This window comes from Coloeus monedula (assembly GCF_965178545.1).
Source record: "Coloeus monedula genome assembly, chromosome: 6".
Taxonomy (NCBI): domain Eukaryota; kingdom Metazoa; phylum Chordata; class Aves; order Passeriformes; family Corvidae; genus Coloeus; species Coloeus monedula.
The window spans coordinates 9,280,467-9,293,704 of NC_138786.1; the positions used below are offsets into that span (position 1 = coordinate 9,280,467).

A 13,238-nucleotide genomic window follows, 5' to 3' on the forward strand; every position below is an offset into this window, starting at 1 on the left:
GTGACCACTATGACCTGTGACCATTAGCCAGGTTTTACAGCATAAAATGGTATTAGGAGAACTCATTTCCCTTCCACTAGGGAAAATCCTGACAGCTGGCGAGACAAGTTTTGTATGGAAGGAGAAACTGAAAACCCACTTTGCTTTGCTGCATACAGTTCTGTGTATTTAGGTTCAAAATCTGGGGGAGGTTGTGGGGGAAACTCCCTTGTCCCATTTCTCATTTACACTGTAGGAAGTGGTGTGGGTTTTAGGACAATCTCATTTTAAGTTGCCAACATACTTTTGAGCACTGAATTTAACCTGGGAAGCTTGACCTTCTGAAAGGACAGTTTTGTTCCATGCACATCATCACATTAACAAGCAATAACAATATTTTTAGGCCTTGTATGGCAGAATGGAAACTTGTGTTTAACACACAAGAATAGGGAAGGAGAGTAAATCTCTCTCTGAATGTTCATTAAATAAATAACTAAAAAGGAGCAAGGAGCAAGCCATGGTGCTCTGGATTATTGAGCTGATAGTGCAGAGAGCATGATGGATGGTGTTAATGTACACTGGCTTGGATACTCCCTACAGTGTAAGTAAAACACAGTGATGCTCAGCACAGTAAAACAAATAAACACCCCAAACACAAACCTGTGTGGGGACCTAGAGCGTATACTGAGATCATCCACACTGGGGAGTGTACTGTGAAAGACTGGGAGTAAGAACAGACTATCAACCCCAGCTTGCCCCAGAACACCAAACTGTGAATTGCAAGTGGTTCAGAAGCTGCCTCATCAGCAGCTCAGGGGCTCCCAGAAGAGCACAGCGTGCAGCTGGAAGTGGTAAATGTGTTGTTCCAATATAAATCAACTTGGTGGGAAGTCAGAGCCCAAAGGACGGGTGGGAAACTACAGGCATCAGAGAAAGACTGGAGGGGAATTCAGAGGCCAGAGAATTTAGACTGTCTGAGATGGCCCTAAAAGTTTTTCCTTTACCAGTTTCTCTCCCTTTCTACTTCTGCTCTCTAATGCTTTCAGGCTCTTCTGTCTCTGGTGGCAGTGAAGAGGAACTCGAGGCATCTTTAAGGAAGTGGAATCTTTTGAATAACTCTCAAGGAGAATTACTGAAAACAGAGGTACAGATGTTTCAGAAGCAGGTTCTACTGTACAGATGATTTTTTTGCTGTTGGTTTCTCTGTAGTAAGGTAGATGAGGGTTCAGAATCCTGGCCAAATTTTTGTATTTCTTGGTATGGGCACAGCAGATTCAGCATCAGGCACCAGAGTTAGACTTGAAACTCTTGTATTTTACCCAGGCCTCTGCAGGAGAATTGTCACCAGCTGTGCTCCCTCCAGTGCCACACAAAGCCATGGAAATCAGGCAAGACCTTTCTTTCTCATGTTTCATGTGGGTTGTCCTAAATTGTGTTATTTAGACTGTTGAACTGTTGGCATCCTGTCTTGACTGTTCTTGGTTTGCTGTAGTTTTGGGCACTTGTGAAAGCTGTGCTTGTCATGCTGTGCTTAACTGTTTAAGGTTTCAATTATAGCAATAAATCAGCATTTTTATATATCAGAAGATATATGTGCTCTAGCCCTTAAAACCATAAAATTTATTTCTATTTTAAGTGGAAGCATTCCAGTATCTTCAAGTAATTTAACCTCTCCACAAGAAGAATCTTTGGAAATCACGAACAGGTAAGAAAGAGTAACTGTCATTGAAATGTAAAACATTTTTCCTTTTTAAAACCCTAAATGGTGCACCTTGCTCACAGAGAGTTACTGCTGTGCTTGTTAAGAGCTCTAAAGTCACCTATAGATACAAGGCTAAAGCTGCCTATAGGCCTGGCTGTCTTTTGCTGCTGATGAGAGGATGTCTTGTTGCTGTTTCTGACTTCATCTGCTGCAGTTTTCAATGCCATGATTTTCAGACTAAAAATACAATAAAATAAATGAATCTCTTAATTCTGAGCTATGTTTTATGCAGACATTATGTGATCTGTACAGCTGTTGCATCAGATGCTGGTGATATGCAAAAAAACCGTGTCGTATTAACTGCTGATTTTTTCCTGTCGCTTTTTCAGGGTTTCACAGAAAAAGAAGTCAAGTAGTTTAGAAGACTTGCAGAGTGAGTCCTTGGAAAAGGTTGGTTTATTTGTTATCACAGCTTCTGGTGTTTAATGTCACAACTAAAAGACAAAGATCAAGTATAAATATTCTTTTTGTTTCACATATAATAACTTTAACCACCACTAACTCTCTATGTGGGGAAAAAGCCCTAGTGATAAAACAGCTCAGGTTTGTTTTCCACCCCATTGCCAAGCTGGTTGACACACCCATATGGACACACCTTCAAATTCAGTTTTTCCCCTGAGAGAAAAAAAAAATATTTAAAAGAAATACCAGAAATAATGAGAAGTCATTTTGTTAAACTGCAATATTATTTTGTTTATAGGTTTTTTTAAAATATTTTTTACTTCCAAATCATTAAAAATATTAAGGCAGCTAATCCTGAAAGTAGCTAAATGTTGGGACTGGGTATTTCCACGTAGGATTCCTTTTTGAGTGTTTGCATGTAGCTGTGAGTGCAGTTCCCTTAGCTTTCTATTACAAATGACATTCCTGAAGATGGCAGTGATGCAGCCTTAGTTAAAGCAGCAGGAGCACTGTTGATACTTCAAAGGCTTTAATTCCATTCGGGAATAAAATGTCCCAGTTTGCAGAGTCTTGTTACATTGTGCTCCAGAGTCTTGTTTTGTCATTATGTACACTGTTATTTTGCTACACTTTGGTAATTCGGCTTTTTGACACTGTTGTTGCTTTCTGTACTCAAATTAGGCCTAATATCAGGGCACCTACACCCAGTAATGCCATTTAAACCAGATGCCAGTACTATGATTGCTCCAGTTGTTGACTTTAAAAAAATTTTTCTTAAATATTCTAGTATTTGTCTTGAATTGCTGGAGATGACAGTGACCAAATAGAATGTGTCACATTTGTGCTGCATTCATTTCATTGTGGTCACACATATGTGACAAATCAGAACGAACATTTCATTCCATGAGGAATTGATGAAGGTCTTCTTGTCATAACTTTCAGCTATTTTCTTGTCCTAAATCAAAAATCTGAATTTGTCCTGTGATAAGGCTGTGCCTACACATTTATGCTGTAAAAGTGCTCTACCCATAAAATCAGAGTCCATAGAGGAAGAACCTACCAAGGATATGAGAGAATTGTAGCAAGCCCTCCCCAGGTTCAGCAAGGCATTTGAATTGTGTGCCCTAATTTAAGCACAGGGCCTCTTAATGAAATGGCTGAGACCTCGCTGTGTGTTATCAGTGAGTGGCTAAATGTGAATATTGCAACCAAAACTAAGGCCCAGAAGCCTTGTTTTGCTGACCCAGCATGACAAGACAGCTTTTTGCATTAAGTCCAAGAGAACCTGTGCAAGCAGCACTGTTTGCTGGAGTTAGTCTGCCTTGCTCAAAGCTCAAATTCCCATTGCTTCCAGCAATAATAATAATAAAATAATAAACCACATCGGTGTCCCTGACCTAACCGTGGTGGAATTTTTATCACTTGGTTTCTATCGGAGCTCCTTATGATTTCAGCTGGATCCATAGAGGATTGTGTGTGTTATTTTATGTCAGTTGTTTCCATATTGGTCTCACTGTTAAATGGCTGTTATGTTCCCAGCTCAAAGTAAGTCTAAAGGGACCACCCAGAAATGTGAAAATAGCAAAATTCCTTTGATCACAACAGAACTTAAACAGGAATTTTGTAGAGCGGGGAATGAACAAACACAATTAGTATTAAATATTGGATTCAAATGAAATGAAGAGGTAACAGTCCTTGTAATATATTGTCCATACACTAAGCAGCACCTCTGTAGCAATAAGACTGCATTTGATGTTCTGTGTATGTATGTTAATACTAACATTTGTCTGTTGCTTTTTTCCATAAAACTTTGAAATTGCCCTCCCTGAAACTCCGTAGTATGTAGATGGAAAACCAGCACAGCCTGTTGTAGAACAAGAGGTATATTAAATGCAACCTTCCCTAACAATTCTCTGTTGTGATGTGATGTGCTGTGATGGTATGGCTGGGTTTGCATTTTATAGTCTTTTTGTCTTGAAAATGTTTGCATAGTTCCAGTGCTGACAAACAAAAGGGGGTAAGGATTTGAGAGGGAAATCTTTTGGGTTTTACCTTTTATCTAAAAGTTTGTTACATGAAGCTGAGGTCAGTCAGTCTCAGAATATACACTGCTAATGTAAGACACAATTTCTCTACTCGTACAATATTTGAGATGTACTCCTGCAGTTGCCAGAAAGGAGCAGGAGTTGAGGAACTGTGCAATCTGGCCTGCAGTTGTAGTATCCAAAGAATCCTCGAGGCCTTGGAATAAGAATAGATAAAGCAGTGGTTATCTCATTACATTTTTAATGTATCATCCTGTCACAGACAACGTTCTGAAACAATTTTGTTGGAATAGGGTTACTAAAAAGGAGCACGCTATATGTTCCTCTACACTAAATGTGGTTTCCATATTTCCAGTGCAAAGTTTTCCTATGAAACCTCCATTCAGATGCTGAGACATTTACCAGTGTGAGTTTATTCCAAAGCACACACTGGCTGTACACCATTACCACTGTCGATTGGAGCTGCAGGTTCATTGCTTGTCTCAAAAAGCATCTCTGTCCTATAGTTTTCACCCAGAGTGATGCCTCATCCATCTTTTCATCTGGATTCAGTGTTGAAGAAATCCCAACAAGGCATTTCCAAAACTGGAAGCAAAAGCACCTCTGTGAAACACATGCTTTGCCTGAAAAAGCAACTTATTAGGCTCAAAACTGTCAGATTTATGGGAATATTTCATGTACTCTTGTACAAGGAGAATAATGCTCAAGTAGATGATCACTGGAATGCAAGGAAAATTAGGTTCTGTAATAGAACTGGCAATTATATTTAGTTGTAACTATTTTTTAAAAAGCTTCACATTTACAATTCTATCTATACAAAGAGATTTTCATCCTTAAAAAAGTTAGATTTCTGTACCCTGACTTTGGTGTTGATTTTTTCACTGTTACTAATGGTGGTGGGAAATATGTTAGAGAAAATTTGAGGCATAAAAATGCTTTTGGGTTAAATTCCAGTGAGATACGATTGTGAGGTAGAAACAGTCTGGTGAAAAATAGGGGGGAAAAATCATGATCTGAGAGGTAACTAAACACATTCTAGGCACTATCAAAGTTGACCTTGAAAATATCAAATGATTAAACAGTGCCAGGGTCCTATAGGAAAGGGAGACAGATAGAAAAATTCTTACAGCAAAACCAGGTAACATTTAACATATATTTTAAAGTAATGCACAGTGGCTGAAGTGGGAGGAGCAGATGGGGGAAGGCAAGGCTATGTCTTAGCTAGAAAACTGTCAGCTGACTGATGGGTTTAAATTGAGTTATCTGTAAGCAGGAACGTGCAGGGAGTGCAGGAGTCATTTTGAACCATACTTTTTCTCAGCTTTAAGAACCTTGTGTACTGGATTGCTAGTGCTGTGAACAATTTGATTTTGTATTTATTTTCTCTTTCCCTCTTTTAAAAACAACAGAGTAAGCCAGTTGTGAAAGGCAGCAAGTACCAAACATTGCCAGGAAAGCTGCCCCGGCCCCTGCAGAACGGAGAGCAGGGAATGTATAACTCCCCAGACGGATGTGGCATGAGTGACAACGATGACAGCAGCATCCCAGGCCTGAGTATGTACCTGTGCCTCTCCCAGAGGGAAAGTCCAGACTGTTTGAGGGATTGGGACACAGCATGGGATAGAATCTGCTAGGCCAGAACAATGCAGCATGATGTTCACATGGTTCAGTTAGGGAATGCTGTACTACTTTTATTTTTTAACAAATACCAAAAAATATTCCCATAGCTCACAGCAGAGTGAAGGATCAGTTTAAGTTAGAGGGGTTTTTTCTGTTGCATTTGACAGTACCATTTGAAACTTTACAATACAATTATCAAAAACATGAACATTTTGGGTAAAAATGCTTGTATCAGCACTGTTGTTTGCTGTAGCTCACGGGGACCCACAAGTGAAAATTTAACTTGCTACCATGCACAGAAACATCCGTGGGTTTTGGAAGTACAAATACATTGTCATTCCACAACCACAGCCCTGTGGAAGCCTGTATTAATTTCCTTTCAGTGGCACCTTAAGCACAGATTTACTGACAAAAAGGTGTTAAGAGTGAGGCACAGGACCAGGTATTTTTCTAGGACCGAAGAGCTTGGGAGTTCAGGCACAAGAGTATCCCTTGAGATTCTGAAATCTTCCTACACTTTAAAAGTCACAGTGGAATTTTTTGGTTTAGCTACTGTTTTTTCTTCGGCGGGGGTTAGTTTATTTTAAGGCCTCGTGGTCCCAAAAGCTGCTAGCATGCTGCAATCTCAAGATTGCAATATAGGTTGTGGTTGTTTAGGGGTTTTGAAAGAGCTTTTCTGTGATTGCAACTTTGTAGGCAATGCATGAGCCATGCTGTTACATCTTTAACTGCAGGATTATCCAAGGATGGGTGAGCTTGTAAAGGAAAACGTTCTTTTTCTAGAAACAAGCAATGGCTTCTTAAATACACTGAGTTGAGAGAATTTTTTCTGCAGGTTGGTTTGTTTCTTGCATGTGCAGCAAAGTCATTACACCTCCAGTTCTGTATTTCAGAGCAGTTTGATGCAATCTTAGCCGTTGCTTCATTTCAGATACCCTGCAGGCTTCGTAGAGCTCTGTAGTATTTGCTTAAAGTGCTAAAACAGTCCAAGAATAGTTAGAAAAGCCCCAAACAGATCCATTATCATCTCTGTCTGCTTAAGATGATCTGTACAGAGTTCTTGGGGCTTGTGCATATTCACTTTCATGTCAAGCATAACTGCTTCTTTTCTTTTTGTTTCTGCTTTTAATGCTTAGCTTAACTACTTTGCCCTCCTGTAACTTTATTTTGCTGGTGTTTTGTATCTTCTTTGCTTCTCCATCTGGCTTTCTGCTTCTTGGGATGACTGAAGATCGCGTCAGGAGTGTCAGTGCACCCGTGCTAGGTACTGTATCCAAAGATGCAACTTTAACACCATTTTGCTGCTTACTTTGTTTCTTTCCTTTCCCCCTCCTTTCCCCTATGAAATACTAATCCCAACTGGGCCCTCCAGATTGAACTTCTTACATGCAGTACTGAAATGAAGTAATAGCTCCTGCTGTACGGCGTTCACATGGGAATTCTCTTTATTACACTTATTCCTGGTTTCATTTTCTTTTCACTGAAGTTAGAAAAATTCTCACTGATTTTGATGGAAGAGTTGAGGTACTAATAGCAGGCAAGAAGACCTTAAATGAATTCAAATAATATAGTTAAATAGGAAAGACTGAAATAACAAAATTATTTCACCCAATGTTTTATTCTTTTGGGGTTGTTTTTTTTTTTTTTGGTACCAAATGTACAGCTGTTTTTTCACTTTCAGTGCATGGGGTTTTTTTTAAACACAAGAACAATTTTATAGGTATATGTACTTTTTTATCATGTTCTGCATTTAAACATCAGTCTCCCAGACAACAACTTGATCAAAAATTAGTATAAAATGTGACTATAACACTGTTCTTAACCCAGGAGAAACAGAGAACATGGATGCTACGGTGGTCTCGGATGACCTTTCACCTCTTTCTTCGGGAACAGATTCAAGCCCACAATCTCCATGGTCTCCAGAAAACAGAAAGAGTCCAAAAGGGATCAAGAAAATCTGGGGAAAGTAAGGTTATTTTTTTTTATTCACTGTCAAAGCATTTTTGCTGAGAAATAATCCAATTCCCTGCAAAATCTCCAATTATCTATAGCAAGAATAACCTAAAATCTGGGGAGAGAAAGCAGTTCTGGGATTGCACGGGTGTGTCCTTAAATACACACGTAAGGTGTGGGAAAATGGCTGGGAGTGTTCACAGCATCATGCTGGTGAAAGAAATAAGGCACTGCTGTCTCTTACTGCTATTAATTTAGCATGCCAGCAGTTTTATTAGCCATGAAAAATTAAATTCTAGCAAGTTGTCCATTACAAAAGACACCAGGTAAAAAAAATTAGAGAAAACAGAAAGAACGAAAAGCAGGGCACAGTTGCACTGTGTCCACTTGATCTGCTTCGGGAACAGCAGCCATTTCCAAGTCTGGATTATTAATTGGATCAAAGTGTTATGGCTGCTTTGTGGAGCTCTTTTTTTCCCCCTCCAGAGTTAAGTCCAGACTAAATTTCCTAGAACTCCTTGAGTTACCTCTGGGATTTGGCATTTGTGGTTCCCAGGGAGATTACCAGAGCTGTTAGTTGTCACTGTAGTTTCCATGCAGAACAAACATCCTCTGTCACCAGCTAATAGTCCTGTCGTGGCACTCTTGTCTTGCAAGAATACGAAGAACTCAGTCAGGTAACTTCCCTGCAGACGACCTGGGCCTGGCAGAGTTTCGGAGGGGTGGTCTCCGGGCAACAGCTGGACCTCGCTTATCCCGATCCAAGGACACCAAAGGCCAGAAGAGGTAATGGCTCCTCCCTCCTCTCCCTGGCACAGCCTGTCACGTGTGGCGGTGTTAAAAGTGCTGAACAGCCAAACCCTCCTCTTGGGAAATAGTTTTCCCAAGCACTTCGGTCCATGTGGAATTCCACAACAGCTGGAAAGAATTTCTCTGGTAGCAAAATCATCCTGAGAATCTCTCTGCCTGTGCTCCTCCAGCTGCAAGTCGCAGCACTCACTGCTTGGTGGAGTGTCAAAAATTTTACCTTGTTAAAGGACAAGGAGAATTATCATCTCCCGTGGGAATATCTGCATAATCATGAGGATTCAGCAATTCCTTTTTCCCTCTTTTCAAACAGAAAATGGGAAATTCTTATCTGCCCTGCAACTGTTCACAGGTTGTGGCTGGGCTGCCAAATTCCCAGGACACCCAAGAACAGAGCACACCAACAGATTTGCTGCAGTCCTGCCTCTGGCAGCACGATGAGCTTTCCAGTATGGACATTCATTCTTTCCTTTAATGTCTTTCCAATGTTTCTTGTGCTTTTCAGTGACCACAATGCTCCTTTTGCTCAGTGGAGCACTGAAAGGGTTTGTAACTGGCTTGAGGACTTTGGCCTGGGCCAGTATGTGATTTTTGCCCGGCAGTGGGTGACGTCAGGCCACACGCTCTTAACTGCCACACCTCAGGACATGGAAAAGGTAATCACTGCTTCTCTCTACCTGTTGATTCTGTCCAGCCAGGCCTCTCCAAAGGTAGAGCCTCTCCATTGGCTCTACCTTTCTGAAACCCACAGTATCAATTTTGAAAGCTACCAAGTGAGGGAAGGAGCCAGAGGCAAGGCAAACTCTTTGTTAATGGTTTTTGTTGCAGGAAATGGGAATAAAGCATCCACTGCACAGGAAGAAATTAGTTTTGGCCATTAAAGCAATAAATGCAAAACAAGATGAGAAGTCTGCACAACTTGATCATATCTGGGTGACACGTAAGTGTTTGAGCTCTCATGGAATTGTTTGGGAAGGAATTTCTCCCCCCTCTATGACAGGGCTGTCTGATACACGTTTAAGCAGTTACCAAATGTCTTTTAAAAAGCACTAAGTTTCACCATAGTAGAATTGGGGATTTTTGTGCTGTTCTTGACATCCAAATATGCAGCTTGTGGTATGCTCTTCCATGGAGAGCTCTGTCAGACTGCAGGGAATTAAATGGGTGGGCTCAGTCTAGGAAGAGCTACACTGTGCTGCAGAAGATGGGCTCCTGTACTGTCAAATATCATGGGGGTAGTGTGGACAAAGCTCTTCGGTGGGGAATTGCTTTTGGCTGTCCTCAGGAAAGGGGAATAGGTAGAATGAGCTACCTGAATGCCTCAGAAGCCAGGCCAGATGAGAAGGGAGAAGGGCTTCATTCTCACTGATCTGGAGTTGGTTCCCCACTGTTCTCACATCTGCAGGATGGCTTGATGACATTGGCTTACCTCAGTACAAAGACCAATTTCATGAATCCAGAGTAGATGGGAGGATGTTACAGTACTTAACTGTGGTAAGTAAAAACCTTTTTCCTCAGTTTAACCAAATCTGACCTCAGAATAAGCAAAATACTTTACAATTTTCCTTTGAATGTGAGCAGTTAAAAGAATTTTTGCAAGACAGAAGTAGTGCCAGTAATAACTCCTCTGTGCTGCCTAGTGCATGGAATCTGTTCCTAAGGTCCATAAAACAAGTCATACATTAGGGCTGACTTCTGCAAAGTCCTTTTTCAGTATCACGTAGCACACCACAATTAAAAGTAAAATGACCTGTTTGACATGTAACTTCTGGAGCATGTTGTTCTCCACACCAAGTTAGCAATGATATTCAGTAAAGCAAAAGCAGAAATCCAGTGGTTTGTACAGCTCTGACCACATTTGCTGCACACCATGAACCACACACAGCCACCATGTTTTCTTCCCGTTCTCCTGCCCAAGCCTGGATAATTAAGGCCTGGATTTGCCTTAAATAGGCTATGCTCCTGCCTATGGTGCAATGTTAAAAAAAACCCCAAAAAACCAACAACAGAACCCCCCAAACCTCCACCCTAACAAAAACCAAACCCTCTTTAAAGTATAAACCTTCATCTTACATAAATCACAGTTACTGTAGTGTTATATAAAACTACACAGCAAATTTAAACTCGGTGTACTTGGGGAGTGTATCTGTTTTGGTGTGTGTTCTGTGCCACCTAAAAGTCTTTCTCCTTCACAGAATGACCTTCTCTTCCTGAAAGTCACCAGTCAGCTGCACCACCTGAGTATTAAATGTGCCATTCATGTGCTGCACGTCAATGGCTTTAACCCCCACTGTCTACGCAGGAGGCCAGTTGAGGAGGTAAAAGAATGCTTAAATAAATTAATTGAAGCAAGCACGAATGACCTGGTCCCAGCCAAAGGGGACAGAAAGGCAGCAGTGTACAGTGATACAGTAGAATTATTGCCACTGGGGACTTGCACCCAAAGCAGCAGTTATGCCACTTATTAGTTGAATCTCATGCATTTCTCTTTAGAAGTTATTTCCATAGTGGAAAAGAAGTTAATTCACCTTCCAAGGGAATAATTTGGAATTACTTGTCTTTGCCTGACCTCATTTTTAAAATCTGTGAGGTTTTTGCCTTACCTGATCAGCATCGCTTTGCCTTAGTATTACGCACTGTCCATAACACTATTGTCAAAATGTTCCCTTGTAACATCTGTAATCTGTAATCTCTACTGTTGCACTACTAGATGCAACACAGGGGGTTTCATCAGTACTAGACCAGGTCTGGATCTCACCAGAGGCTGTTTGAAGGGGCCTTGAACAGAAACAATCCCTTAGTCAGGGAAGAACAAATGCCCTTGGAGGAAGAGGAGGGAGGCTGTTTTTATCTGCACTGAGGATGCATGCTCACACACTCAGACAATGCAGGCTGTGGTGCCATCACCTTCTGTGCTCCCTCCAACAGAACAACATCTCACCTTCCGACGTGGTGCAGTGGTCCAACCACAGGGTGATGGAATGGCTCAGATCAGTGGATCTGGCAGAATATGCACCCAACCTTCGAGGCAGCGGAGTGCACGGGGGCCTGATCGTAAGAATTTACCATTTTACTACGTCTCTACTAAAAATTGAAGGCTGTAATATAAACCATATTTTATCTGATGTTCATCAAGCAGAAGGAAACAAACACATCTGCAATAATGACAGCATGATCAGGCCTTCTAAGGAGGCTCTTTATCTGATCCATGCATCTTAACATTACAAAGGAAAACTAAAATAAAAAAGGAACAGCTAAACCGCTTTTTATAATCAAAGCTGAGCTGGGCACAAGTGTTTGACAGCAGCACATAAAAGGAAACCTGACCTGTGCTGTGTGAAAGTTGCTTATTGCTAAGGCATCACAGAGTGTTTCTTTGAGTGCTTTACCAGAGCTCTGAGCCATGCTAAATCACAGCAGTCTGAAATCACAGCACCCTGAAATCACAGCAGTCAGGAGTGACATTTTTTTAATTCAAAACATTCAGAACTACTTGCAGCTCACTAGAGTCAGAGTTCTGAAATACCACGATTCCACTGCTGTCGAATTTTTGCAAAAATGAAGTAGTAGAAATCATATTGAGTTTATACTCTGAGTAGAGCAGAAAATTCTGAAAGCAAACTTGTTCAACCCAAACAAATGTACGGTTTGATGATAAATATAAATATGTATTTGCCTGATCACACTCAGCGTTTTTTCTTGGCTCCTTTCAGGTATTTCCCATTCAAACCCCAGTGAGTATCATGAGTGAGCTATAAGAGGTCCAATGTGGACAGATACTTAGTGAGAAATCCTCTGCTAAGCACTGTAGCAGTTTCCTATTGTAAATATTTCTATAAAAAATAAATATCCTGCCCTTTTCCCAGATTCTCGAACCTCGCTTCAATGGTGACACGCTGGCCATGCTCCTAAACATCCCACCTCAAAAGACCCTCCTGCGCCGCCACCTCACCACCAATTTTAACGTGTTAATTGGGCCAGAGGCACAACAAGAAAAAAGAGAAATCATGGAGTCAGCAGCACACACACCTCTGACCACCACTGCCAAAGTTCGGGTAGGTGCTGCTGTCAAAAAGGAGAAACGTCAGTGTCAGACCTCTCTGCTCTGAATTATAAAGAAAATAAGGGACAAACATGGGCAGGGAGAGCTGAATTCTAGAAGGAGTGCTACATTTCCCTTACTTCTAGATACCAAAGCTTTTACTATGTATCTGTTTAAATCAGCTCCTGTAACAAGCATGCAATCTGTTCTGTCTTTTCTTAGAAGGAACACCATGTAAGTGCATCTAACATCAACTGTAACTCCCCATTTGAAAACAAACATTGTTAATTCACAGTCTGTGTACTTGAATGACCAGGGTATAGTAGTAAATGAAAAGTGGGGATTTTGAGTGCTTGAAGAACAACCTAACTTGTCTTACTCAAAACTACTTGTGTTGACTCCTTGTTTTAGCCAAAGAAACTTGGATTTTCGCATTTTGGAAACTTAAGAAAAAAGAAGTTTGATGAATCAACAGACTACATTTGTCCTATGGATACAAGCCCAGCTGCTACGAATGGTACTTCAAAAAACTATGGTGGCTACAAAGGACTTAGTCCTTTCACTGACAGGGAACTGGATCAGGTGGGACAGACAGACTGATGCCATGCTCATCTCATCCCCTCCATGC

The 13,238-nt window shown here is 41.0% G+C and overlaps 1 protein-coding gene across 8 annotated transcripts in view; it reads left to right on the plus strand.

The window, feature by feature from the left end:
- The window catches only part of PPFIBP2 (PPFIA binding protein 2), a 94,525-nt gene that overhangs the window by 77,084 nt on the left and 4,203 nt on the right, over positions 1 to 13,238 (plus strand). For 7 of the 8 annotated variants that reach the window (XR_014226522.1, XM_082284000.1, XM_082283995.1 and 4 more), the window contains 15 exons: positions 1,026 to 1,123; positions 1,303 to 1,367; positions 1,616 to 1,684; positions 2,071 to 2,131; positions 5,598 to 5,742; positions 7,040 to 7,072; positions 7,636 to 7,774; positions 8,419 to 8,547; positions 9,074 to 9,224; positions 9,397 to 9,508; positions 9,974 to 10,062; positions 10,764 to 10,886; positions 11,497 to 11,622; positions 12,435 to 12,623; positions 13,022 to 13,192. Coding sequence is in view for 7 of the 8 variants with exons in the window: in XM_082284000.1 (XP_082140126.1) it covers positions 1,026 to 1,123; positions 1,303 to 1,367; positions 1,616 to 1,684; positions 2,071 to 2,131; positions 5,598 to 5,742; positions 7,040 to 7,072; positions 7,636 to 7,774; positions 8,419 to 8,547; positions 9,074 to 9,224; positions 9,397 to 9,508; positions 9,974 to 10,062; positions 10,764 to 10,886; positions 11,497 to 11,622; positions 12,435 to 12,623; positions 13,022 to 13,192 (1,700 nt within the window). In the remaining variant the exon portion in view is untranslated. The remainder of the gene's footprint in view (positions 1 to 1,025; positions 1,124 to 1,302; positions 1,368 to 1,615; positions 1,685 to 2,070; positions 2,132 to 5,597; positions 5,743 to 7,039; positions 7,073 to 7,635; positions 7,775 to 8,418; positions 8,548 to 9,073; positions 9,225 to 9,396; positions 9,509 to 9,973; positions 10,063 to 10,763; positions 10,887 to 11,496; positions 11,623 to 12,434; positions 12,624 to 13,021; positions 13,193 to 13,238) is intronic. The other variant, XM_082283996.1, reaches the window with a different exon arrangement.